The sequence below is a fragment of the Chroicocephalus ridibundus genome, chromosome 3 (genome assembly GCF_963924245.1).
Source record: "Chroicocephalus ridibundus chromosome 3, bChrRid1.1, whole genome shotgun sequence".
Lineage (NCBI taxonomy): Eukaryota > Metazoa > Chordata > Aves > Charadriiformes > Laridae > Chroicocephalus > Chroicocephalus ridibundus.
The window spans coordinates 99216173-99243372 of record NC_086286.1 but is presented as its reverse complement, the minus strand read 5'-3'; the positions used below and the strand labels follow the sequence as shown (position 1 = coordinate 99243372).

General features: G+C 37.7%; 1 protein-coding gene across 1 annotated transcript in view; it reads right to left on the bottom strand.

The window, feature by feature from the left end:
- The window catches only part of EYS (eyes shut homolog), an 884174-nt gene that overhangs the window by 626436 nt on the left and 230538 nt on the right, over nucleotides 1-27200 (bottom strand). Inside the window, exons 13-15 of the mRNA XM_063330257.1 lie at nucleotides 17166-17279; nucleotides 15149-15271; nucleotides 1805-1909 (exon numbers count right to left, since the gene is read on the bottom strand). Coding sequence (XP_063186327.1) covers nucleotides 1805-1909; nucleotides 15149-15271; nucleotides 17166-17279 — 342 coding nt within the window. The remainder of the gene's footprint in view (nucleotides 1-1804; nucleotides 1910-15148; nucleotides 15272-17165; nucleotides 17280-27200) is intronic.

Here is a 27200-nt window from a genome sequence, read left to right as displayed (position 1 = left end):
TGGTAGGTCTATGTTAGCTGTTCTGTTTTCTGTGCTCATAGTCTGTATGAGACATAATTTTATATAAAATTTGTCTTCTTTTATTTAGAAACAGTCTTGCTTTCTTCTTTCAAATCCAGTATATGCATGCATAACCTCATACCTTCCTAGACTAAATACTGTCTAAATCATTCATTTTCATCCTTTTTTTGTGTAGATATGTTAATTCTTCATGAAGACCGTATCTAATACGTATCTCAAAAATATTAATGGAAAATGTCTATAGTCTGAGAATTCATGTGTGTACTTCTTACAACATTTTAATAACAATTTCATGCATATGATCTCACTTGTTCAGTCTTGCAAAGCAGGCAGACATTTTCATACTTACTGTTGTGTTTGTGATTGCACAAAGCAAAATACTCTTTGACAAAATGAGGTGTGACATTTTGTTTATCCACCATGGAAAGAGTAATGAAATATAGTCATAGGCTTTGCAATTTAAAAAGCAAAACTAAACTATAACATCAACATATAAGAATCCAGTCTTAACAAATTAGCCATACTAATTCATAATAACAATAAAAAAGACAAAACTTAGATATTCTGCATCCTGAAAGTCTATTGGGAGACTCTCAGGTCTTAAAATGTATTACACATATATGTACATGTGTAATACATACAAGCATACACTTCTATATATACTAATACCCATATGTATTTATATATATATTAAAGTTATTTTTAAGCACATATACCATGATTTAGTGGCAGTGCTAGCTGTAATTGCTATTTCTGTGTTTCACGCTTCAGTAACTTTCAAGCTATTTACGCATTAGACTTGTATACATTTTTAAGTCTCTTACACAGAAACACATATAACTCTTATAGGGACATATTAATTTTAACCGCTTCTTTTTCTTATCCATTACAAGCAAATATTTCTGTCCAAATATAAGCTTGATCCTTTTACCATTATATTGCTAACTTGACATGATGGAACAAGGTTTAATGCAATTTAAGTGATGTAAGGGTATGAAAAAACTGCAACTGAAAAAGTACTATTGTTTCATGTCTTACTTGCTGCTTTCCAATCAGATAATGACTAGCTGACCCACAATAAAGATATCAGGAAAAAAAAATCAACTATTAGTTATAGTATGCAAGTATCGTATATTTAAATTAGGTGGTTATATTAAAAGATATTACATTTCAGTTTATAGAAGCTGGCCTGTAGCACCAACCTATAGAGAAAAAGCATATGGTTTTATGTATTTGTAAGATACTGTATATTTGATAAAAATTATGTATGCCATATGAAGACAGAAAAGTTGGTCTGATATTGTTGATGACTTCAGTTATTAATAGCTTCTCTCATCACTGCAAGCAACCCTTATGACAACTACTGTATACAATTTCCCCATTTTATTCCTCAGTGTATAATAAGAAATATAAAAAATAACTTTTGCTAGTAGAAAAGAAGGAAAGAAAATCATTCTATCTTCATGGCAGGAAGAATATTAACTTTTGCAAAGATTTAAAAATTCAGAATTCCTCAAAGATTCTGGGGTGAATACCACGAACAGTGTTGGCTGATTTTATCAGTTTGTAAGGCAGGACTTCTGGTACCCAAGTTATGTTTTGTAAACAAATTCTGCTGACACCGGCTGCATAGCAATTGTAGAGTACACTTAAAGAATACCTGCTCAGTCCTTCTCTCTTTTCAAGCAAAATAAATGACTACTTAGTTGTGTGCTTATGAAAAACTACTCCTTTCTTGAATACCACAGAACATTTCTCACCTAAATGTCACCTGACTTCTTACCTGGCAAACAGCTACAGTAAAATTCACCAATCAAATCATGGCAATGGCCTCCATTTTTGCAGTGATTGAAGGAACATTCATCAATATCCGTGGAACAGTTTTTGTCTGACAGAAAACGAAACATTAAAACTATAAATCATGCCGGGTTTGGGAAAGCAGAAAAGCTACTTCACAGTACAAGTGACAACTGCATAATTTAAATTTTCCAGGTTGGAAACACTATTTTATTTCTGCTTGACAGCTTTAAAACTAGACGTATTCATAGATCATAGCTGATAGTTAACAAGTTAAATATTTTAAAGAAATAAGTATGAGCTACATTTGCAAATATATTGTGTATTCTAGCATTACATCTTGCCATTATAATTACTAGAATTATATGCCCCAATTTAAAAACTATTTTAGAGATTTAATAACCTCAGTAACAATAAGAAAAATATTTCTGAAGGTTGTTTCCATGTTTAGATGAATAAAGCCACTTCTCCGATCCCAACAGAAAACCACAAATTCACTCAAGCATTTCTTCATTTTTCTTCTTTTAAAGAGATTTAATTGAGCTGCAATTCAAATGAATTAAAATATGAAACAACAAAATTATAGGAGAACATACAGAAGATATACAGAGGAGAATATTTAGAAGGCTAATAGGTGGCTTATGAAACTATTAACTCATTTGGCATACCAAAGAAAATTCATAGTCCCTCATCTCTCTATTCTGCACTGCGTTAATTTAGAGCAAGCTCTAGCCTGGTATAAATTATACTGTGATCTTTCTGGTCCAGAATTCGTTCAAAATCAAGGGACAGCTGTAGAGATTAACAGCTCCTGTGAATACCAAAAGCTACTCCAGTGATAGAGAAGGAAAACTGTAGCTGTCACTGACGTGAATGAGAAAAATCGTTGTTGGTATTCTATCCAGAAAGCAATGGAAGACAACATTTTGGAAAAGGAATCATCATTCAAAAATACAAAGATTTTTGAATGTCCTATTGGCAATTTTTTTCATGCAATAGTGGAAAAAGCAACTACAAAGACAGATTTTCTGGGATTTGATTCTAAGTGAAAGGAAAGAGTAATCTCTGCATATGAAGAAAGGAATGTGAAGAACTTGGGTGAGATCAATAAAGATCCATGGGAAGTGAGAGGGTATTGAACAACATAAAACCAAAGGAATTCAGAAAAATTGTAAAGAGTGCAGAAAATTTCTGATGTGAAACCTGATGAGAGGCTGATTTAAGATAAAACCGTAACTAAGAAAGTTACTGCTTTCTTTAAATACACCAAGACAAATTATCCTTTTGTGGGGAAGACGACACTACTTATTAGGAGATCAACATGGCTTTTCCTGTTTTTCAAAGGATGAAAGTGCCTAACTAACAAAATATAGGTCAGGTTACTAAGATAACTTAAGAAGTACAGCATAAATATGTAGGCTTGAAATCAGACCAGCAAAGGCACTGAATAAGATGGGATGGTCAAGGTAACGAGAAATCACGCTGTAAGTCCTTTGGCATTAAAGATGAAGGAAAGGTATGGTTTCCCATTGAATGGAGAACGATGGGTACTGATAATGGTAATCATGCCAAATTGTTCAATGCTTCTTTTGCCTCAATCATCAGTAAAAAGGTCAGCTGCGAGCAGTTCATTATCATAATTGATACCTCTGATTAAAGGGCAAAACTTCAGTGTTGAATAGAGAAGGCAGGCTGGAGGATCGTCAGATGAGTTAGATGTTCAGATAGGCTGGTCTGATGAACGTCACCCTTGGGTACTTCAAGAGCTACCTGATAAAAACTCAGTAGTTTCCTTGGTGAATTTGTGGAAGATAGGTAAGGTACCTGAAGCCTCAATAAAGTCAGCCTTTAAAAAAGTGTAAAAGACAGAGTCTTGAAATTACAGATCCATTTGTGTAATTTCAGTTCCTGGATGAAATATGGGAAAAAGTTACTAAACTGATTACTTGTAAGAACCTATACATATAAAATGTATTAAAAATGAGCCTTATGTAAACAAACCAATTCCCTTCTACACCAGAGTTACAGGCCTTGTGGATAAAAAAGAAACATAAAACAGCAGCATATGTCATATTCCTTAACTTCTGTAATGTTTCTACTGCTCTCATGTGAAATCCTAATAATTGGACTAGATATGAACTACAAAAGAATATTATCAAATGAGTAAAAATTGTCAGAAAACAATATTCGTACATTAGTTATCAGTGGTTTTACTACCAAAATAGATGAATGAATTGCACAGATTTTGAAAGAGGTCTGATGTCCATCTAGCTCCACTCAATTTTTTCAACAACAGCCTGGATGGTGGACAACAGAGTAAGCTTCTTGGTGGCAACACAAAAAGGTACATTGGAGGACAGGATTAGAAGTCTTCATAAATTTTGTCAAATTGGATATAGTGTTTGAAATAACAAACATTATCCAATCAGAACAAGTGGAAGATATCATAATACAGTAAATCACAAGTTAAGTAGGAACAAAACCCAGAATTTTATTCCAAATCAAACAGTGTGCTGGGATATATAAAAAGGAACATAGCCAGTTAGAAGCATAAAGTAATCCTTTTGTTCTCATCTTGCTAAAGTAAAGTTGCATTTGGAGTGCTTTGCACTGTGCAGTCAGCTGCATTCAAGACATGTGTGGACCAAATGAAGACAGTCGAGATGATCATGACAAGAATGGCAAAGAACTTGAAAGCATGACATCTTAGGAAAAGCAAAATGAATGGGACTGTAAAGTCTAAATAAGGAAGATTTGAATAGAAATGTGATGACAGTCATAAAATAAGAAAAGGATTTTGCAAATGTCTTTAGTTTTCCATGTTCATAGCAGACAGGATAAGAAGTAATGCATTTAAACTGCAGTAAAAGTCTGATTAGATGTTAAGGAACTCCTAGTGGTTAGTATAACACACTGGAAAGATTGCCTGAGGAAGTAATGGTGTCCGACTTCTTTAAGGTGAGATAAACACATCAGGAATGACACAGTATGGTATACGTTTTCTGCTGGGATGAGGATGGAATAGATGATCTTTAGTGGTTTTTTTTCTAGTGCTACAAGTATATAATATACAGGGCACACGCACTCTATAACGCAGAAGAAGGTCCAAAGGCTTTTATGTTCATGTAGTGAGTTGGATTGTCTGGAAATTTGCTGTGCCTCGTAACAGGGTGAAGCAGGACAAGTATTCCAAATCCGTGGTCATGTAAGGAAGGACCAAGAGTCATGCATATCAAAAAGTCTAGGAAATTTAAAATAGAATAGGAAAGGTTTTAAGTTACTTGGTGTGTGATAACAGGGCTCCCGCTTTGGAATCTAGTGCTTCTGTCCAAATCTGTATCTCCACTCTGTCTCTCCATTAAAACACATTTAGTTTTTAGTCAGATAAGAGAGAGAGGAGTCTAGGCGTGCAGTAGCCAAAGAAGCAGAGGACACTCACGGTGTAGTAAAAATATTAACACTAGCAGGCAGAAACAAACAAATTCTTCATGCACACCATAAATGTACATGGTTAAAAATACAGCGGGATAGATGGAAAGTCCTACTCTTACAGAGTGAATCTGCAACTTTTGTCACATTCAATCTATATTCACCCCTCAAGTCTTCCTCATTAGAAAATCGTAATGAGACAAACTTCATACTTCTCTGAGCCTCTTTTTCTGCAAGGTGATTATGAAAAGCCCTTAGTCTATTATTTCAATACTGACTTTTAAACAAACTCTGCATTTCTACTCTCACTTCATTTCCTGTATCTCCCTGCTACAGGAGAGAAAGCATATGCATTAACTGAAATCTTGTGATAACTTTTATTTGGTTAAACAGTACATTTTTCAATGTACTGCAGGTCACTTCTGGTCACTTGCGTCTGCTGGATACAAGCAAGGAAAAAGATACGTAGGTTATAGCTACTGAACTGTAGCTGAACTGTATGTGAGGAAAAAGATGAAGTGATCTGAAAAGGACTGCTGAAGACCTCAGCGTATGAGTGCTATTGCAGTGCTGTGCCAAAAAATAAAATTCTCAGATGTATTTTAAAAAACAAGAAGGAATATTGATGTGTAAAATACCTTTGCATTAAAAATTGACTACAATGTTGCATATTTAAAAATAAGTGGGAAGGATGCAGGAAAAGCTACACAATTTATTCAACAACTGAAGAAAGCACACTGTCGGCAAAGGCTTAAAGAGCTCCATCTGTTTCATTTAGAACAAACAAAAACAAGAAGTGACTTGATTAGAGTGTATAAGTGTCTTTACAAAGAGAAAATACTTGGGTGGTAAGAGGCTTTTTCATTTTGTGTAGAAAAGGTAATGAGACTCAATAGCTCCAAGTTGAAGACAAAAATTTAAATAAAATATTTAATATAAACTTCTAAATCTGATGGTGATTACTACTAGAAAAAAAATCCAGTGAAATTCTGGCTTCTTTTCATGCATTCAAATCAGGATTGAATGTTGTTGGATTCAATGTCTGCTTTAATCAAAACTAAGTAATTAGGTTCAGTACAAGGTGGTTAATGGACAACATTAACTGCCTTCTGGTGTACAAACCTAACGTAGAGCATACAACCAGCAATCTGTGGGTTGTTAGAAGACTTCCAGAATAAGTTCCCTGATCCTGTAGCCTTTTGTGGGTCTTTGCAGGGAAAACATCAAGACAATTCTGTGAGCCAGGTATATCTCTGTGACAGCGGTAGCCCACCCCAAGGCAGCTGGGCCCTGTAGCATCATTGTCATCATGCAGAATGTGTATGTCCTGTGCTTGGAGGTTCTGGAGGTTCTTAGGAAAAGTGGCTGTCAGGTGCTGCTCTGCTGTTATCAGAGCTAATTATACAGTTCTGTTTCTCGCCTGATTGCAAAAGTGCCAAGGAAAAAAATCTTCTTATAAAAGTTTTACAAGTAGCTTTAAAAACATCACTCTGCATTTAACATTCTTCTCCTGCCTCGAGACTCCTCAGATCTGGGCAAGCAGCAGTTTCTAGTCAACCTACTGTTTAAGTTTTTATTGTTTAAGCTTGTGAGTCAAGCTGTGGGGTAATGTCCCCATTATCACCACTGCAGCCCTGTAGCCCAGTACATATGGCATTGCCATTGCTAGCATCAGGCCACGGGTTTGGTGTCAAGCTAACACCAGAGGCCTCAGGACTTGCCTAGTGGCCAGGTGGATCTTGCCTCATTTGGTTTAGTTTTCTTTAATTTTGTACAATTGCATCATGTTATGCTTATTGTTAATAAAATGTAGACAGGAGTAACAAGTAGTTAGGCTGCATAGAATGAACTAATTATGACCCTAGAGTAAGGCTGCAGTGTGAAGGACTACAAGGGAGAGAGCAGAGGCCTTGAAGGAACATTTGTAGGATGGCACTGAAGACTCCAAGGCTATTAGCAGCTCACCTGAGGCCAGTTACTGCTAGGGAAGCAAACATAGGAGCTGGGCAAAAACAGGTCTAGGGATAACAAAATAGACAAAGAACAAATGCCTACCGTACATAAAATGCTTCAAATGTGGCAAAATCAGTAGTTATAGGGTGTTGCAGAACCAAGAAAGAGAAAGGTGTAAAAAAAAAAAAAAAAGGAAAAAAAGGAAAAAATAAAAAAAAAATGGCAAAAAAGTGAAGAAGGAAAGAGTCAACTGTGCTACTGAAGATGGCACGAAATATGGCTACTACTTAGTGTGGTCATGCTAAAGCTGATGGTGTCATACCTTTTATAGTCTGACTCTGTCAAAGAAGAGGGTGCCCAAAGGTAAATTTTTTTCACTTGTTAAAAACACAGCCTAGTATATACTGGGAAATATAATTTAGTATCAAAACCTCTGGTACAATTGCAAAGTTGGTATTGCAAAGGCAATATTGAACAGCAGACTTTTTCCAACATCAATGATTTGGTGGATTTTTTTCAGAAGAGAAACCATCCGCTACAAAAAAACAACTAGAGAGAACCATTCTTATGTAAGGTGCCCCATCCATTTCTCGAATTTATTAACAGAATATCTGGGAGGGACGGAAAATGTGCACTGCAGAAGTTGGCTGGAGGCAGATTTTCTTATGTCAGCGTTCATTCACTGATTGCTCATGTCATAACAGAAAATTTAGTCCTAACAGGTTAATTGAAGCAGTTATAATAAAAATCTCAATGCAGCAGGAATTTCTGTCTTGATATTCATATGTTATTTTTACAGGTGCACTAAGATATGAAAAGTAAAAATTGTGCTTGCTGTGCTGGCATATTACTGTCCATAGTATGATGTCATCTATGATCTTAACTGTTTAGAGTATAAATAGAAAACACATGCAAAGAAACAGAGAAAACAGAAATAGTTTATAGAAAAAGATGTAGTTAAGGAAAAATTTGGTTAATGTCCCATGGTAACTCAGGAAGACTAAGAATTTCAACCATGTTTTCCAGAGTTGTCTGCACGTCCTTTAATCACTGTATGAGATTTTCTAGACACAATTGCTTTTCATTTTTTATTTGATAAGGTCCTCCCAGCAACCAAAAACTATTTTTTTATTGAAAAACAATCCTATTCATATTAAATGATTATGTTCCAATTTATCTAAAATTAACTAAATACACAATCACACCCAGAAAGATATTAATATATGTTCTACATACATTATATTATGCATGACAATTGGCATCACTATTGGAAAAAATCCATTATATCTAAAATAAAGGGGATAAACTGAAATACAAAAATAATCTCGTAACACCTCCAGTAGAGCAATGATAAAGTAAATCCCATATAAACTAATTACATTTATGATTGAAGAATTAACTTATCTTTTTTCAGAGGGTTCCAACTGTTACTATTCACCTTCTAATTTAAACAAATCATGCTTAGTATTTGGAGATGGAAAACTATTGGAGAAATGTGCTATTTGATTTCTCACGAAAAAAAGAGATTTTGCTTATTTTTTCAATGACTGGAAAAAACATTGCTACTGAACTATAATTGATTTGTTTTTCTTTAATGCGATTCAATAGTTTTTTATGTATTAGCTTATCAACATTTTTACGTAATGTAATTTGCAACATGATGAAATGTAAACAGTCTTTTCTGCACTCTACTGATCTTTTTTTTCACACTCATTGTTCTAACCTGAACCCTTTCCAGGGGAAGCAGGTACACTTACACATTAGACGTGACAATAAATGTTCCCTAATAACCACACAAATACATACTGAATACATTTCCATGTATGCATAAATAGTGTTTATTTTCCAGCATGTTGAGTTTGCATGCCCAACTGTGGGAAGCCTGCCCTCGGCAGCCCACCTTCTGGAGTGTTTCTGAAATCCAGCAGCCCATTGGCACTGTCCCAGCTGAGCAGAGGAAAGGCAGTCAGCCTTTTGCTCTCATGCCACCATAGGCCCGCTATGAGTCAGAGCTCTGCTGGCCAGAAGCCAGGAGAACCATCTCGCCCTCTTGGGTCTTCAGCTTCCACATTTTGAGTTGGTTTGAAAAACCTTAGTGCTTTGACTAGAGATCAGGTACAAGCATGTTGTTCACATGAACTCTGTCATTAGGGGACATCAGAGAAAAGAACACCTGGCTTTTGGGCTGCTTCTGTAAGGGTCATTGATCATAAAATCACAGAATTATAGGGGTTGGAAGGAACCTTTGGAGATCATCTGGTCCAACCCCCCTGCCAAAGAAGGGTCACCTAGAGCAGGTTGGATAGGAATGCATCCAGGTGGGTTTTGAGTATCTCCAGAGAAGGAGACTCCACAACCTTTCTGGGCAGCCTGTTCCAGTGCCCTGCCACCCCCAAGGTAAAGAAGTTTTTCCTCATGTTCAGATGGAATTTCCTCTGTTCTAGCTTGTGTCCGTTGCCCCTTGTCCTGCCACCAGGCACCACTGAGAAGAGCTTGACCCCACCCTCTTGACACCTGCCCTTTAGATATTGATAAGTATTGATGAGATCCCCTCTCAGTCTTCTCCAGCCTAAACAGACACAGTTCTCTCAGCCTTTTTTCATAAGAGAGGTGCTTCATTCTCTTGACCATCTTTGTAGCCTTCCACTGGCCTCTCTCCAGTAGTTCCCTGTCCTTCTTGAACCAGGGGGCCCAGAACTGGACACAGTAGTCCAGATGTGGCCTCACCAGGGCAGAGCAGAGGGGGAGTATGACCTCCCTCAACCTGCTGGACACACTCTTTTTAATGCACCCCAATGTGGAACAAGAATCTGATGCATGAGCTGTAAGCAAGACTGAGTATCTGTGACTGACTCTAAAGATGGTAAGTACCAATAGATTTTTTCATGCTAATTCTTTCCTTTGAATTGTTGAGGACAGGAATAGAGATGATTAGTGTGGAATAGAGGATGGAGTGATTCAATGATTTTAAAATGTGCAGTGGACTTGACATTAACAAAAAGCATCTAGGTCAGACAAAAGCTGCCTAAAATAGAACAGGTTTTGCAGGCTTACCGAAAACAAAGCTTAGAAACTCTTAGAAAAATAATGCACAAGAAAAGACTTCTGAAAGCACAAAAATAGGTGTCTGTTGCCTTTTGCCTCATGATGGGATGAGTTGAGCTAGAAGGCACTGCACATCCTTTTATAATTTTGGTTTCCAAATGTTCAGTGTTTCAGGGACCACTTCTTTAGCCACAATAGATACTACAGGATTCAGAAAGCTTACAGTATGAGACATGCCAGAAGAAATTATATAGATTTGATCTTCAGAAAGCATATTAAATGGCTTGCAAATTTATTTAGTCTGCTGCATAAATCCTAAAGACTTATTTAAGTAAATATGTGACTGATGGTACATTTTGACTGTTGATTCATACTGCCTCATGATAATAATAAACATGAATGAGACAGAGACAAAACCTAAAACAAGGATAATGTTACACATAGAGAATTCATATGGACCATGATATAAACGAGGAAGTCAGATTAAGAATCTTATGCATATAAATTACAACAAAATTCAGGGCTAAGTGCTAAAGTAAAAATCACTTTGGAATCACATTTTTTTCTACCCAGTGTACACTGCTGTTAATTTACTAGCATAGGGATCACTCAGGCACACGTGCACAGTTTTGAAATCCACGTAGTTAGTAATCTCTTCGAAAATTTAAAATAGGCAAAGGTTTATAATGGACAAAATATAATCCTGTCACTTGTTCGAGATGAAAAAAACATGCCTTCTCATCCCAGAACACAACAAAATTCTTGGGCTCCAGTGACTTACACTACCGGAAGAAATCCGCCCAAATAATGAAACCAGTCAATAACCAACACCTCATAAAATTGCCTCCTCCTTCTCTATCACTGATGAATTCCATAGCAGCCCACCTGATTGATGCTTTGATTCAAGGTATCTTACTACTTAAGGTACTAAAGCTGTCCTACTGTTCAACATTAAAATTCCCTGCTTCACCTATGTTCAGGTTCTGATAATGCCCAGAATTTACTAGTCTGGATGTGCTGAACGAGTCTTTTTCTAATTTTTGAGGCTTGCCAGGTTAACAGACCTGGACTGCCTTTACCTATCTCAACTGCCAGATGTTCTTGAAATGCCTCTAATTGTCAAAATCGAACAAAACATTGCGAGAGAAGGAGGTGGCAGTGCTGCCATCTGTCCATTTGTCCAGTAGCTGTTTCCTATGGGATAATTACAGTGATCCTGTGTGTGCTGACTCCCACAAGAGGGCATTTGAGAGCAAGCTTTGATTTAATGGAGGGAGACAGAAGGTCTTTTTCTTTCTCAAGAGCTGCTTCTCTCTGTCTACCTATCTTGGTCAGAGTAAAGGAAGCTCTGCAGCAGGCTGCAAAGGTGCCGGCACTCAGGTGCACACCCTTTTAACAATAAAATCTACACTTGGGAGCAGAAGCTGCATGAAGACTCCCTGCTCCTCTCAGGACTCTCTCAGTTGGGCGTTCCTGTCCTACTGGCTTTCCTCAGCAGGAGAGTGCTGCTCCCTCCATCCAGGCCAGCTCCCTGCCACCTGTATGGTGCTGCCTCTGCTCCCAGGGAAGGAACAAACTCCTCAGGCTGGAGAGGGCTCCACCACCTGTGGAGCACCACAGCCAAGGCCATTCAAACAGGCCGCTGTGTCCCTCCCGTCCAACGCTGCCCTTCTGGCACAGCATTCATGCATAAGGCACGTGACACCAAACTGGTGATGCCACCTGGCATGGCACTAGAAAATGACAAGACAAGCAAACAGCTAGGCCTAAGACAGCTTTTGTACCTGACCAGCTCAGATTCTAAAGATAAACGTTATTTGGCAATGCCTTTTAACATGTTAGGAAAACAAAAATATGTTTGGAAAAAAAGGAAAAGAAAAAAATCAGCCCTATCCATTTACTGGGCTTTTTCAAATCTCACTTCTGTGATCAAGTTGCATTAGAAAAATACAAGATGTGATCAACTGGGAGCTAGCAGATCTGTCGATGAACTTTCTAACTTGTGCCTCCTTGTTCATAGCTAACTGTTGTAGCCCGGTAAATAAGATTTCTGCCCTCAGCAGGGGGAAGCCCCGGCTGTGCGCTGACCTGGCAGTGCAGGGGCTTGGGGTCTCCGTGGCCTCAGCTGGGTGTCACCGGTTTAACCCTTACACTGGGACCAGCAACTGCTGCCTCCCCTGCTCCAGCTTCAGCTCTGGGGTGACCCCGCTGGGGAGGGGTGACACCCAGCCCCCCAGTCACTGCCTGACAAACCACAGCCCTTTGTGTGCCTGGGGCTGGGGGGGCTGGGGGCCACAGCCAGGCTGCAGCTGGCAACGCAGGAGAACGACACAGGCTGGATGAGAAAATGTAGAAAAATAACCTCAACCGGATCCCTGACTAACAAGGAAGAAACCCTCACCAGGAACATCTTTCTCTTGGGAAGGGGCTCAAGATGCTAATTACTAATGCCTAAACTCACCCACTCCTTCTTGAGAAGACTGAAACTGTCACCTGTAGCACCCAGGGGGACACAATGAAGTTGAACATAATGCCAAAGAAAATGGGTAGATATTAATAAGTTTTCTGTTATAACAATTTTGGCTGTGCTGATAACAGTGATTTTCTGCATTCGTTATATAATATGGATTTCTACATTGTTTAAATATTAACTGGATAAACAAAAAATTCCTATATATACACACGGTTTCCTTTTGTCCTTAAAAAGTTTTTGAGTGTGTGACTGTTATCATGGCAATATCTTCTTGGGCCATCTACATCAGTTGTAGAACTCATAAGGACATGGAATGTTGTTTTACCACTGTCTGCTTTTCTTAGAAGACAAAAGCTCAAATATTCACTATTTTGTATCAAAGACTCATTCTAGGGAGGCTGCAGCACTTGTTGGAAGGCCTGGAGAGAGCAGATCTAATGACATTCACAATGGCTAACTCTGCATTTATTATGCAAATAGCATAAGCACACATGAAAATATTCAGTGTAATCAGGAGGATCCTTCTCCCCACTTCGAATTCCAGTCAGTAGACTGGCTGATTTGTTTTCTTGTAGGAGCTGTCCTGTCTCACAAAAAAAGTCAATATGAACTGAGATCAATAGCACATTCGTGATGAAAAGTCTCTCACACAGGAAATGCGGGAGAAAATAGAGCTTTTTCATAATGGACTATTATGCAGTCATGTGAACTTCTGTGACTGCAACACAGGCCTCGAGGTACCCATTAAAATCTGCCCATAACTCACCGGTAACTGTTTTACTGTTGACAGATCTTGGCTCCTTTTTGTCTTGGAATGAACAGATATGTCACTGGCAAACTGTTTGCATCAGTATGAATCTAGGATAAAGTGTTCCTCTTAAGGAGAACATACCCTGTTCCAGGCTGCCTTGGTGACACCCACACATTAGTTTATAATTGCGTTTCTGTAATGTGGACTCCATCATATCCTAAAGTAGTGTAGCTGTATTTTCACAGGAACAGCTTTTCCTACATTCCTTAGTACAAACTGACCGACTGTAACCTACTACAGAAAAGTTAGATGTTTTCCATTTTGATCCTTGTAGTATAACAGTAAGAGTTTTTAAAGCTCTTTCTTTTCAAATTATTGCATTAAAATGCTTCTATTTATATGAACAAATACTTTGTAATCACCTCAATTATTTTCATGATTGACACAAAATAGGCATATACTATGCAAACTCATGACAGCAAAGCCAGTTATCAAAGAAAGAAGAAAAGAAGAATATGATCTTGTAGGAAATAGAGCGTATCTCAGGTTTGTCATGCTGAATAATATTAGAATATGTTGGCATGAATCAAGCAAAATCACAGACATTCGTGGGAACTGCAACTATTATCACCTTCACAGATTCTAAATCTCTGTATATCATCTTACATTCCTTATGTCCCATCTGCCTATTTTTAACCATTGACAAAATATGTATGAGGGGCTCCTAAACTGGATGTCACTGCTGTTACTATAAACCTGAAATGCTCTATTTACTTCTAACTTAATTTTGCCTTCTCATCCTTCACTGCTCTACTTACTTCTTTAACCTTTCATGCTCCATAATAGATCTCTTTCATTTTTCTTTTCTCTCCATTGGTCACCACAGATTTTGAGCTCTCTGTACATACCTGTTTGGCTTTTTTATTACAACACCCACTAGTTTTGTTTGATTCCTGAGACTGCCACTACTTTTCTTCCTGTTACCTCTTATGAATAATGCTGCTCCATTTGCCTCTGAAATCAGCAGCTGAAAGTCGGCGTGTTCCAGTCCCTGACATCACAGCATATTAGTTGTTAAGAGGGTATATTTTTTGAGACAGTTTTATTGATTTCTGCATGATCCTGTTAGCTGCTTCTGGCAGAAAGCAGGGCCATGAGGATTTGCTCCTGATGCGAGAGCTGTTTTCTTAAACCTTTTAGACACAAAAATAATTGTGCAATTTACAAGCTATTTATCATAAGGATCTGATGGTGTCTTTCTTGACGAGAACAAAGTGTCCTCTTGCTAAAATTGCATTCTCATTTCTATCTATCTCAATCACATAAAATGTATGACTGTGGTATGATCTTCTGAAGACAAACAGCACCAGCTACAGCTATCATTGCTCACCTATTTTCATAGACTAGGTGTTTTCTCAATGCTTTTTTTTTCTAGGCAAAATGTAGTTTTGCTTCACATCAATTAATCAAACAGCATACACACTGCTTTCAATTTTTATCATATTAGCAGGGAAATTAAAGCAGATTATCAATAGCGCAGAACACTGAGTTGAATTTATTTTTATAAATGCTGAAACAGTGAACAAAATGCAATTAAAAAGAGGGTTTTTTTGATTTCAGAAAAGGAAATTAAAAGTTTAACTATTTAATGGCTTATCCAGAGTTAAAATAAATCTTACCAGTAAATCCTGGAGGACAAACACAACGGTAGTCTGCAACCAGGTCTAAACAAGTTGAATTGCTTTTACAGAAGCCATAAGTGCACTCATTAAAGTCGATTTCACAGTTCAGACCTTCAAATCCTTGTTGGAAAAAAACAAAGAGCTATGTATTATTCGGCTATATCTGTGCCTTCTTTTCCAAAGCATGCTTTGGGGTCCTTTTTTTAAAAAAAATATATTGTTTTCAATTTACTCTTGTAAAAAAAAAAAAATCTTGAAGTCTTACAGAAAGATCTTTTAAAAGCTTTTTCTGCTCTGGAAAATACATTTGACCATGAAAGATATTTTAAAAGGAGATAATAATTGAAAGAACAAATTTAGGATTCAGTATTTTCATTAATCTAGTTGAACTCTTTGATTAGCAGAGACTTAAGAATCTGTATATCTTCTGCCATTTTGAGAACATTGCAGATGAAGATAAGTGGTGCTGGGATTTGGACATCTGATTATAGTTTTAAAAATCACCTCTCAAATAGCTACTTCTCTACTTTTTCCTCTATTCGTTTCTTGTGTCATAGTGACTTTTAGCAAACTCAGAAGTCCAACATTTTTTTGTACTTGAAATTGCTGGAGAATCTCCATTCCAATATCTGACATTTTACACTCTTTTAAATGTATTCTAATTCATGGTCATGCTACAAAATTACTATCATTAGTGCTGTCACAGGCCATGGCTGCAGGAAGACCATGACTAATGCTAAACTATCAGCACCCTCAGTGCAAGGCATATTCCCGTAATTTCTCAGACTGACCATGGAAACAATTTCCACTGATCCTTAAGTCATAAAACTTTAGAATTACCCTGAGTTCATTAATAATGTATACAGTAACAGTTCTCATTTGCATTTAGAGTTTAATCAGACCCATGTCTCATAGGTAACAAGTAAACCACAAAATTATCAATGTGGATGCCAAGATTTATTTTTTTTATAAGTTGATCAGGCAGAGTAAACAGCAGAATGATCTTTTCCAAGCTTAATTTTCAACTGCCTTCCAATATCTGTTTTGGCTTCTAATTTAAACTAGCTAATGATGGAGGCTGTACTTATGAGAATTATTTGTAGCAATTTCATCTTTCACGATAAGTTTCTGAACATATCATCACCCCTAGAATGCTTGTGTTAATATATAAATACCTGAAATATTGTAAGCTATGAAATCAACACACCATCAGTCCGTACTTAAAACATAGTAGTATTTGAAGATTAAAATCAAACAAATAATAGAAGAAAGTTTAAAATGCAGAAACAAAGTACCAGGTTATAAACCACAACCTTGACTTTATTTTTAACTAAAAATCCGATTAAAAAAACCATACACATATTTAGAAGAAACCCATTTGTGAAAATATCTCAGAAAGATACTGTAATTTTAAATGTTTTAAAGCATTTCAGTTTTTCCTTGAACTACTTTTTTCTTGAAACCACTCATTTGTTCATACACTTCTGATAACACTGGGCAGTATGCATTTTTGCAGAAACAGACAAAAAGTGCTGAAAATCATGTTGGTTTTCTCTGTGAAAGTTTTAAGAGATTTTTTGTACTGAAGATATATTACAGTCATTATTATGACCATTGTAATTTGATGGCTGTTCTCAGTTACAAAGCTGCAAGTTAGTACATCAGGATAAAATGTTTTCTTTGTAAGTTTATTGATTACAATTTCTGTGGATTTCACGTACTGCACATTTGTGTTTTCTCCGCTCCTTCAGACTTTGCTAAAATCATGAGGTTTTGCCTGAAAAAAGTAGCACTTACAAATATATCTTCCTCCATAATTTATGGAGCATAGGCATTTTATTAGTTGCCTTGGTGGACAAAGATGCAAAGGAGGCTTCAGAAAAGAATTAATAACTTCCACAGAAAGGAAATTTTAACAATGGTTTTGAAGACTGTCAAGAAGATGTTCTGCAGGCTGCAGGCAATTTTGAAAATTTTCAAAGATAATAAAAATAAATTATTTTGAACAGCTTACCGTCAGGGCAAAAACAATCATAGCTGTTGACATGATCCTCACAGACAGCACCATTCAGGCAGGGAGCTGAATCACACTCATTCATTTCTATTTCACAGTACTGGCCTGAAAAACCTGCAAAGGAAGCAAGATAAGCTTTGATTTTCTTCATCTTTATGTGAGCTATTAACATGAAACTTTCATTCCAAATGTTGTTCTGTGATTAAAACCAAGAAGTGTTAGGATGCATATTCCACTGAATGGGAAAACTGGAAGTCAGAACTTCTGTATTTTATTTACAAAGAATTAAATTTCAGTCATTTCTAATTCAACATTACAAATACATGTCTTTATTGCTGGAATAAAGCAATAAAGGAACTAGAAAGTACTTCAGCAAAGTAAGACATTCGTAGCACTATGCAAGCAATATACATATTTTCAAGCAATATACATATTTTCAAGTGTTTTGCTTGTATTAGAGTCACTTTAGTATTTTTATGATACCTTTTTTGAATTTTGCCATGCTAATATGAGAGACAGTACATCAGTTATCTCTCACCCATCGCCTGGTGCTTTCTACTGTGGAGAGGAGCAGTTAAAAAATGCAGAGTACAAAAACACGGAGGCAGAACGAGTACATGCCATACGAGTCAGCTCTTCAGCACGTGTAAAGTGCACAGCTCAATGACAATGGGTGAGGATGCTGTATATGTTGCTAAAAGAAGGAAACTAGACATAATTAAAACAAAAATCCAAAGACAAACTTGCAAAAGGAAAGGGTAAATATTTTTTTTGTGACTTCTTTCATGTCCTTTGGCACACTGTGTTGGATGTGGGTGTCCAGGCCCTGGCAGGGGAGCTGCAGGGCGGCGTCTGTGAGGGGAGGCCGGGGCAGACGGTTCCAGACGGTTCCAGACGGCTCCGACCAACCCCTTATAGGGCAGGGCTGAGCCCCGCAGCCACCATGAGGGCATGTATTTAAGGAAGGGTAAAACGCTGCAATCGCAGAGTGAGGAGAAAAACCAGAGTGAGAAAGAATCCTGTGAGCACCAAGGTCAGAGAGGGGGAGCAGGGGCGCCATGAGACCGAGCAGCAGTGGACGCAACCACAACCGTGACCGTGCCAGAGCAGATGTTCACAGTGTCCAGGCTGGAGGAGGTGGATGTGCCCTGAAGGAACTGCAGCCCACGGAGAGCACATCATGGAGCAGGAGAAAAGTGTGAGAGGGAAGGAGCAGCAGAGAGGAGCTGTTAAGGACTGACCATAACCCACCATTCCCCATCCCCCTGGGCTGCTCTGGGTGGGGAGGAGGTAGAGGAGTAGGGAATGAAGGAGTGAAGTTGAGCCTCAGGAAAAAAAACAACACAGGGGTGAGGGAAGTATTGTTTTAATTTATCTTTATTTCTCACTGTGCAAGTCTACATTAATCGGCAATAAATTATACTGATTTTTCCCAAGTTGAGTCTATTTTGCCTGTAATTGGTAAGCGATTCCCCTGTCTTTATCTCGACCCATAAGCTTTTTCATCTCACCTTCTCCCCCGATCCTGGTGAGGAGGTGGAATGAGAGAGCGGCTGGGTGGAGGTCAGACAGACAGCTAAGGTCGATGCACCACACATATATAGCTTTGTTCTATGATATATATAGACCTTTGTTCTATGATAATTCCAGATATTAATTGCTGATTTTGTACAACTGTTCCAGGCATCATTTTTAAAGCATCACATAGATAACTGATGGAAACTAGGTTAGTAATCTGTGCATACCTCAAAAGCTGAATATATACATATATATTTTAATTTATCTTTTATATTGGGTTCTGCGGCTGATTTTTAATATATGGCTGATGCAAACCTAGTGACTACAAACAAGGCACTTCATAGTTTAATTGAAAGAACAAAATAAATTATGTCTACTTTGTTATTAAAATAAAAATAAATAAATAAAATTAGAATGTTCCTGTTGAATGTTTTTCTTCTATCCAAATTCTTTCCAAGTAACCTAGAGTAATTTTTCGAATGGAGAAAAAACATTCTTTTTTTTCTTTATATCAGGTTCTCAGGATGCGAATTGTGAAAGATGTATAGTGAAAGCATGCCACGCTGTTAAACAGATGTTTATTTATGTAAAGAAAAAATTCCTCATTTTTGTATTTTCTTAAAAAATGATTTTTAAAACTACTAAACAAAATCAATAAAAACAATAGTATAAGTTAGAAAAAACAAATTATTTTACATTTTTCTTTCAAAAATTTAAATCATCTTTAATGTCCCTCATAAACCTTACCTTATTTATAAAACAAATTCAAAAAGTCTTCAGAGTCATCATCAAATGTCAACCTATGAGACATTAGTGAATACCAGAAAAAACAATTTGTGGAGAGTTGATATTTGCGTAGCAAAATAACAACAAATGCAGATAAATAATGGAGTGTCACAGCGCAATCAATGTGTGAGTTCTTTTCACTCTTTCTTGCAGAATTTATTTATCAATTCTAATATACGGTTGGGTTCTCATGTAAAATACAGAGCACACACTGCACAGAATACAAGAGAAGTCAGATATCAGACATGCTTTCAAAGATTCTCCTTTTCAGTCTTGGCTTAAACTAAACTTTTCAGAAGGCAGCACACAATCATCAATATTTGGATTATTCTGAGTTAGTTCATTTGCCATGATTCTACCTAACTATCAAAGAAAATGTAGTAGTTAATATGTTCATGATAGAGGATATGGGTTGAGCCGGCTCAAGGGCCATTCCCTTCAGCAACTGGCTGCTTACAACTCTGAAATTGTATCTTTTCTGAAGATCCTCCAGTTTTTTAGAAAAAAAAAAAAGTAGCTACGGAAAAGCTTGTATCTGTTTCAATTGCGGTAATTTGGCAGCAGAGTTATAACCTATTAAAAACAGTCTGACTACGCTTTTTAACTTACTAGACCTGATATGGACGGCACACACAGCATAATGACAGAGCTCACACCTCTTAGAGGGATGCTGCATAGAGGAAGAGTCTAGGCAAGTGGTGGAACACAGGCTGAGGTCTATGCTGTGATAACACAGTTTGCTATCTACGTGGTTTAAAGATACCATGATCTCATGGGCGCACATTGTCACATTTACCTCCAAGGCTAGTCCTACCCAATCTGACTCTCTTCCACTTGGGAATTCAGAATAAGCAACTCTCCCCTTGTGATTTGTGTCAGCGGATAACCTCGTGTGGAAAGGAAGGGGAAAATAAGAAGAGAAGAATGAGATTAATTGTTGCTGAAAAGACATGTTGAGAGTCTTGCAAACTTGTAAGTTTAAGAGGAATGTCCTTTAATATAACTGTTCCACAGCATATCCAAATGCAGAACTCCATATTTTTTTATTCCTTATGATTTTATCATCAGAACAGTACCTTGAAACCAGCTCTATAGTAAGAATATAAGTAAAAACCCTCATGATGTAAACTAGTAGCTGATAGCAATTTTATCTGTGCAATGATGGGAACGTGCTCAAGTTCTGCATATTTATTTGCAGTTCTGTATATGAAGAATTTTGCCGTTAAAAAACCTTAAAAAAAAAAGAAAAGAACTGTAAAATCAGAATTGCCTCACAAACTACTAGATGGGTGCTGTGTTTTCAAACTTCCAAAGGAAAACATGACAAAATGAACTGGGTTTAAAATCTGTTTTACATGACCTATCTAACTGCCTAATGAGTGAAGACATGTAAAATAATCCTTCGTATTTTTAACACAAACAATCATTTACAAGTGTATTATGAGATTAAACATCATGAAAATGAAAAGCTGGCATGCAAAATTAATTAATGTAAATCCTTTATTATAAATTCTAGTGGTCTACATGCATGAATTATCACAAGTTTAGTTTTTCTTTAATTAATATAGAGTTATTTCTTTAGTGTGTTGTAAACTGGGAGCTTTGAAGAACATATCAGATTCCTAGAGAAGTTATTAGTTGTTTCACAGGAATCATCAAAGTTCCTAATTTAAAAGTCCATAACAGTGAGTCTGGAGACACAAGCGTTGCCAGTCATGACATGATAAAATTTAATATTTTAAGTTGTGCTACAACATCAAGTTGACACTACAGAAACTGCAAAACTCTGAGACCAGAGCCTTTCTCAGAGTAATAATAAGAAAGATGTGCTTTTTAAAGCAGCAAATATATAACTTCAAGGTTTTGTTATTTTATCTGATTTCTCTGCAGATGCACCATCAGACATTCAGTAGGAGTCCTAACAAGATAACACCCGCCAGCTTCAGACGATAGAATAAATGTTCAAGAAGTTCAATTGTTAAAGACAGATGGGAAACTTTATTCACTCCTTTTATAGATATACAGCTTTCTCAGAAACCATTTCAAAAATCTTTTCTCCAGGGACTGGAATCTTTTCTCTGCGGACTGGAATCTTTTCTCCGGGGGCTGGTAGAGAACAGGTAGACAATACCCGATTTCTCAATTCTTTCTCACTTTATTATATTCATTAATAGGTAGATAAAACATTATTTCTCCAGCAAGTTTATGTTCGGTATCTTTTGCATGTTCTTCCGCATTTTCTATGAAGTTTGGCCTAAGCCTTACTCATTTTCCGTACACTATGCTGGAAATGAGGAGAAATGGAGGGTTTGCTGCTTATCCTCTTTTAAGTTAAATATTATGAATTATTAAACAACAATTGTTACTGTCACAACTTCATGCTGCTTTTCTTTCCTGCTAGGAGGAAGGTAAGAATTTCCTGATGTCATAGAGCAAAAGAGGAGGGATGGGAAGCAAAGCTATAATGAAAAGAGATATTCCTTTAACAGGGTGAGAGAGAGAAAAAATTCTTCAGTATGTTATCTGCTGTTGTTAGCCACCAAAATGTCAAGTTACCATCACTTTTATTTCTTATAATAAAGAATGTTCATGATTTGGCCTCTTTGAACAATTCTGTATGGAAAAGATGAGAGAACACTACTGTTCTGATAATTTCTCATCTTTCTCAGTAGCAGAAGCCATCTTTTATCTAGTGTCCAACAAAGAAGGGGTCACCCAACTAAAAGAAAAAGAAATAGGTATACCAACTTATTAGAACTGCTCAATAATGGAAGAAAAAAGAAAAGGTATTGAAGATCTCACAACATTTTTCTAAAATGTGTCATTACATCTCAGAAAAAAAAAAAAAAGAGGCTTTTTCAGACTAACAAGAGACCCACACAAATCACAGGGGAAAAATATCTCACTTTCTGAGAAGCCCTAGTTTGGAAAGCAATCCTGTTAAACTATGATTGACAATTTTCTTCACTGCAAAGGTATTCTGTACCATCTCTTCCATATAGCTCACAAGAAGATGCACAGCTCAGTTTACCTCCAAAGATTAGGCTGCTGAGATCTCTTGTTAGATTTCTTTAAATAAAGATTGAAAAGACGACCATCTGCTTCCCTCAGAATGGAGAAAATGCCAAAGAAAAAAAAAAAAAGAATTAAAAATACCAGTCAGAAAAATAAAATAAGTTTTTTCTTAGAAATGCAATCTGAAGATTGCCGTCTCTGGAGTATCATCCCAGTATAAACAGACAATGGCTTGGAATTAAGTTGGATATTGGATAGCTATTGGCAAAATTTATGGCAAGAGAATTTTCTATGCTCTATGTTTTATTTCAGAGTGATAGGAAATTTCTAAGAATTCAGAGAAGCACAAGAAAAGTAAGACTGAATTATGGGAGACACTTAAAAAAATTCCCTAAAGGAAGGTAGAATATGTTCATATCTTACATTTATATTGTTCTAAGTTACGAACAGGATGACTATATCCTGATCATAACAAAGGCATCAAATGAATAAACTAGAAGACCTATCTGTTGTGGTTTAACACCAGCTGCCAACTAAGCACCACACAGCTGTTTGCTCACTGCCTCCTGGTGGGATGGGGGAGAATTGCAAGGGTAAAAGTGTCAAAAAACTCATGGGTTGAAATAAAGAGAGTTCAACGGGTAGAGCAAAAGCCGCACACGCAACCAAAGCAAAACAAGAAATTCATTCACTGCTTCCCATTGGCAGGCAGGCATTCAGTCATCTCCAGGAAAGCAGGGCTCCATCACATGTAATGGTTACTTGGGAAGACAAACACCATAACTCTGAACATCCCCCCTCCTTCTTTTTCCCCTTCTTCTTTTTATTGCTGAGCATGATGTCATATGGTATGGAACATCCCTTTGGTCAGTTGGGGTCAGCTGTCCCAGCTGTGTCACATCCCAGCCTCTTGTGCACCCTCAGTCTACTCACTGGTGGGGTGGGGTGAGGAGCAGAAAAGGCCTTGACTCTGTGTAAGCACTGCTCAGCAATAATGAAAACATCTATTTATTATCAACACTGTTTTCAGCACAAATCCAAAACATAGCCCCATACTAGCTGCTATGAAGAAATTTAACTCTGTCCCATCCAAACCCAGCACACTAACCAAGCTTTAACTTTTAGGCTACTGAGAATATAAACTGAAGTGGGTCTGCTCATGTTTCTAATTTATCAGGAGACAGAATCATACTGCATTAAGACTGTCTGTCTTCAGCAACATTTCCAACCTGACAGGAGCAGACAATCTTCAGCACGTCTCAATTCAATGTGCAATGCACCTTCTGATTGAATGTGTGATACTGCATTTATGGAAGTGTATTTTTTCAATCCTGTGAACAATACTAAGATGGAGAAAATTATTTGTGACAAGAGAATAATTATTCTCACATCATAGGTTGTCCTCATTTACTGCTCTTATGGTTTAGTTTACTATTTAACTCCTTTATTTATTTTGTTCTGTTCTTTATATATTACTTGGGTCTGTATCCTCACATGTTAACAGGCATTAGTCAAATGACCAAAATGTAACAGTAAAAATCTAGTTCTATAATTTTTAATTTTGGATAAATAACAGGGTTGCAATGATCACATCAGCTATGAAGGTCAAAATTCCTTCTCCGCACACTTTAAATTTTATATTCTCTGTTCAAATTTTTTTCTAGGACCTTGCTTGCATGAAAGCATGAAAGCATAAAATCATGGCAAGTGAAAGTAAAATTTCTTTATTTCTATTAGCAATCTTAATTTGGGTATGGATTTCCCTAGAGAATATTGGGAGAAAAAAGAAGAGGAGGGATGGATCTTAATCGTTGTCATCTCAGCAAACAGTAGCTGGTTGTAGCACATGGTCCTGCAGCCTCATAGATGATCCATTTGATTAAACTTACATTTATCTCAGTTAACCTTTGTATTGCTGCACTTTTAAAGTAAACAAAAGTATATTGTATAGGTTACTAGCTTATGAATTCACTGCCTTATGGACATAATAGGGTACAACAGGTTTACTGTATATAGATCATGGTACTTTGATGATATAGAGAATCATAAGATACCTCACATTGCTAAAAACTGAAACACTTAAAAAACCCAGAAGATTGATTCTGCCCTCACTTACGCCATTGTAAATCAGAGCAACACAACAACAGCTGAAATTCAGTGCAGTTTCCTAATACTGCTGTAAAACTGGTGTATGTATATTAAACCATACTGTATGATTCTTCAAACAGCACAGTGTTTCTGAGCCAAACACAATGCTCAAAAAATTCAAGGGTTTGGAAATATTTTATTTCTTATGAAGTCTTAAAATCGCTGTCCTCGGAACCTATAAAAAAAATAAGGGCATTAGGTTGTGATAAAAGGATTTTAATAGCTAAACTGCTCATATCAGCATATGTCTAATATCTGAAAAAATGTTTTAAATACCAGACAGTTTGTATGAAGTCAGCAGATTTCTCAGAAGTAGTTTAGTGTATTAATTCTTCAGGGAAAAGGTCCCTCTGGAACTATATATGACCCTTCCCTGTATGACCCTTCCCTGTATCCCCCTTCCCTGTTTATCAACACTTCTTGGCCACCGCTTCACAGGCTTGAATCCCATTTTCCCAAATTTATGATACTTAACTCCATAGTAGCTGAGTCCGTGGCTGTCTGTTCTTGTATCAATGATGCAATTTTGTCTAAACATCAAGGAACAAATACAGAAACATCATCACCCAGGACATCCCAAAACACCATCCTTCTAAGGCGTGGCATCTGAGAGTTTGACCACCCTGTGTTCAGAGTGGAAAATTGTTGCGAGCAGTGATATCATCTTCCTAAAGGATTTTTCAAGTGAGGATTAGGAGGCAAAGAAATAGTGGGACAGGAGAGAAAATGGAGTTTGAGCACTCCTTTTCCAAGTGTTACTTTCTTGCTTGTTTCCTCTGCATCAGGGAGGAGCTATAAATTGGGAAGAAACAAGAAAATTCTCCTGGTGACCCTGCCTACTGCCTTCCAAGTCCCTGTTCTTTCAGAGCTGTACGTCTGACCAGCAGAGACATACCAAATCATCAAGGAAATTTGAGGAAAGAAAGCAGTAAAGAGATGACTATGATGCGATGTTAAAAGAGGACAAATTCTTTCAGCTAAAATCTCCTGCCCTGCTTACTGTATCCCACACCCGGTTCCTGCAGTTGCCTACCACGATTAGCTTCCTTATTAGTTTCTGCCTTATTTCTCTGTTTCACTAAGCTGTTACTCTTAAATGACCTGTTCAATGGCTTTGTCCCCTCTAAATAACCTCCCTTTAATCCATCTGCAAGGATTCTTTAAATAATTCTTTAAATGTGGCCCGTAAAAGTAAATAACTGAAGTCTATGCTGCTAACAGCTTTCCTCAATAGACTGTCTTGTAGGGGAGAGTGAATAGATGGAAAAAAATTTGCAGAAATACATCACAATGTAAAAAATAATTTTGCTTTCGGGTGACATCATTTTATGGATTATGTTATGTGATTAGAGACTCATCTCCACACATGTGAAAGACCACAGAGGTAGAATGGCAAGGGGGAACACCCCAGTGCCCCAGTCAGGGGCACCAGTCCCCACCGTGGCTCCCCGCCGTGAGCTGTTCCAGGTGAGCCTCAGCTCCAGAGGCCAGGGGACACCCCACACAAGGAGTGAGCAGGGGGTGAGCACCCCAGGCACCTCACAGACTGCAGGGTCTGGGGCTCATTGAGGGGTGCAGGGGAAGAGCATTTGGAGATTGTACAAGGTTAGTTATGGCATGTTAAGAGGAGGAAAAAATGCAGGAAAACAGAGGGATAAAGGTTATAAAAAGTGCTGTTGACCTGTAAACAGGTGCTGGTCAGTGTGTATGTCTGACCGTGTCCTGTGCCTGACCAGTCTGTCTTTTGTTATTATTAAACTCAATTTCTAACTAATTTCCTGGATAGAAGTCTCTACTCTGTGCCCAAGCGTGTGAGGGTATCTGAGTGCCAGCAATGGGAATGGGACCAGAGGTCAGAGGGGCCATGTTTCTGGTAGTCAGCAACTGGAGAGACCGGGGTGCATGGGCATGGTGTTGGTGTTTATGTCAGTGTGTGCAAACAGTGTGTGCACCTAGTGAGCAGGTTAAGAGAGTTGGGAGCCATGTATTGTGCCTGCCCTAATTCTGGCTGGATACTGGAGAGACCAGAAGGTCTGCAAGTTGGCTACTGAAGGGACCAGGAGGTCCAAGTGAGTGAGTGAGGAGACCATGAGACCTGTGGGCTGGCTCCTGATGAGGCTGTAGGTCTGGGCCAGCTACTGGAGAGATGCGTATACATATAGACGTACTGTATTTGTGTGTGCGTGTACCTGTTGGGAAAGCCCTTCCAGCCTCGTTACCGGTTAGACCTGGGAGCATGGGACTGCGGCAGTATCACCATTGTTGGGCTACTTGCTTCAGCAGCTCGTAACAGATCAGACCTATCTCCTTAGGGAATGGTGATTTGTTCTAAATTTCAGCGCTTTTCAGCAAACCACAACAGCACAAGATCTGTGTTCTTGGATATAAAAATACAGAATTTAAACCACGGATATTATCGGGTAAGCGTTGAACCACTCAAGCTTTAACTTAGCTCATATTCCACTTTGTGACAATTTTGAGTACACGGCTGCATGGCTAAAGCTGGAAACAGCGGAAGGCATTTAACTGCCTTACTGTTCAGCCTGGAAACACAGAGCCAGAAATTCA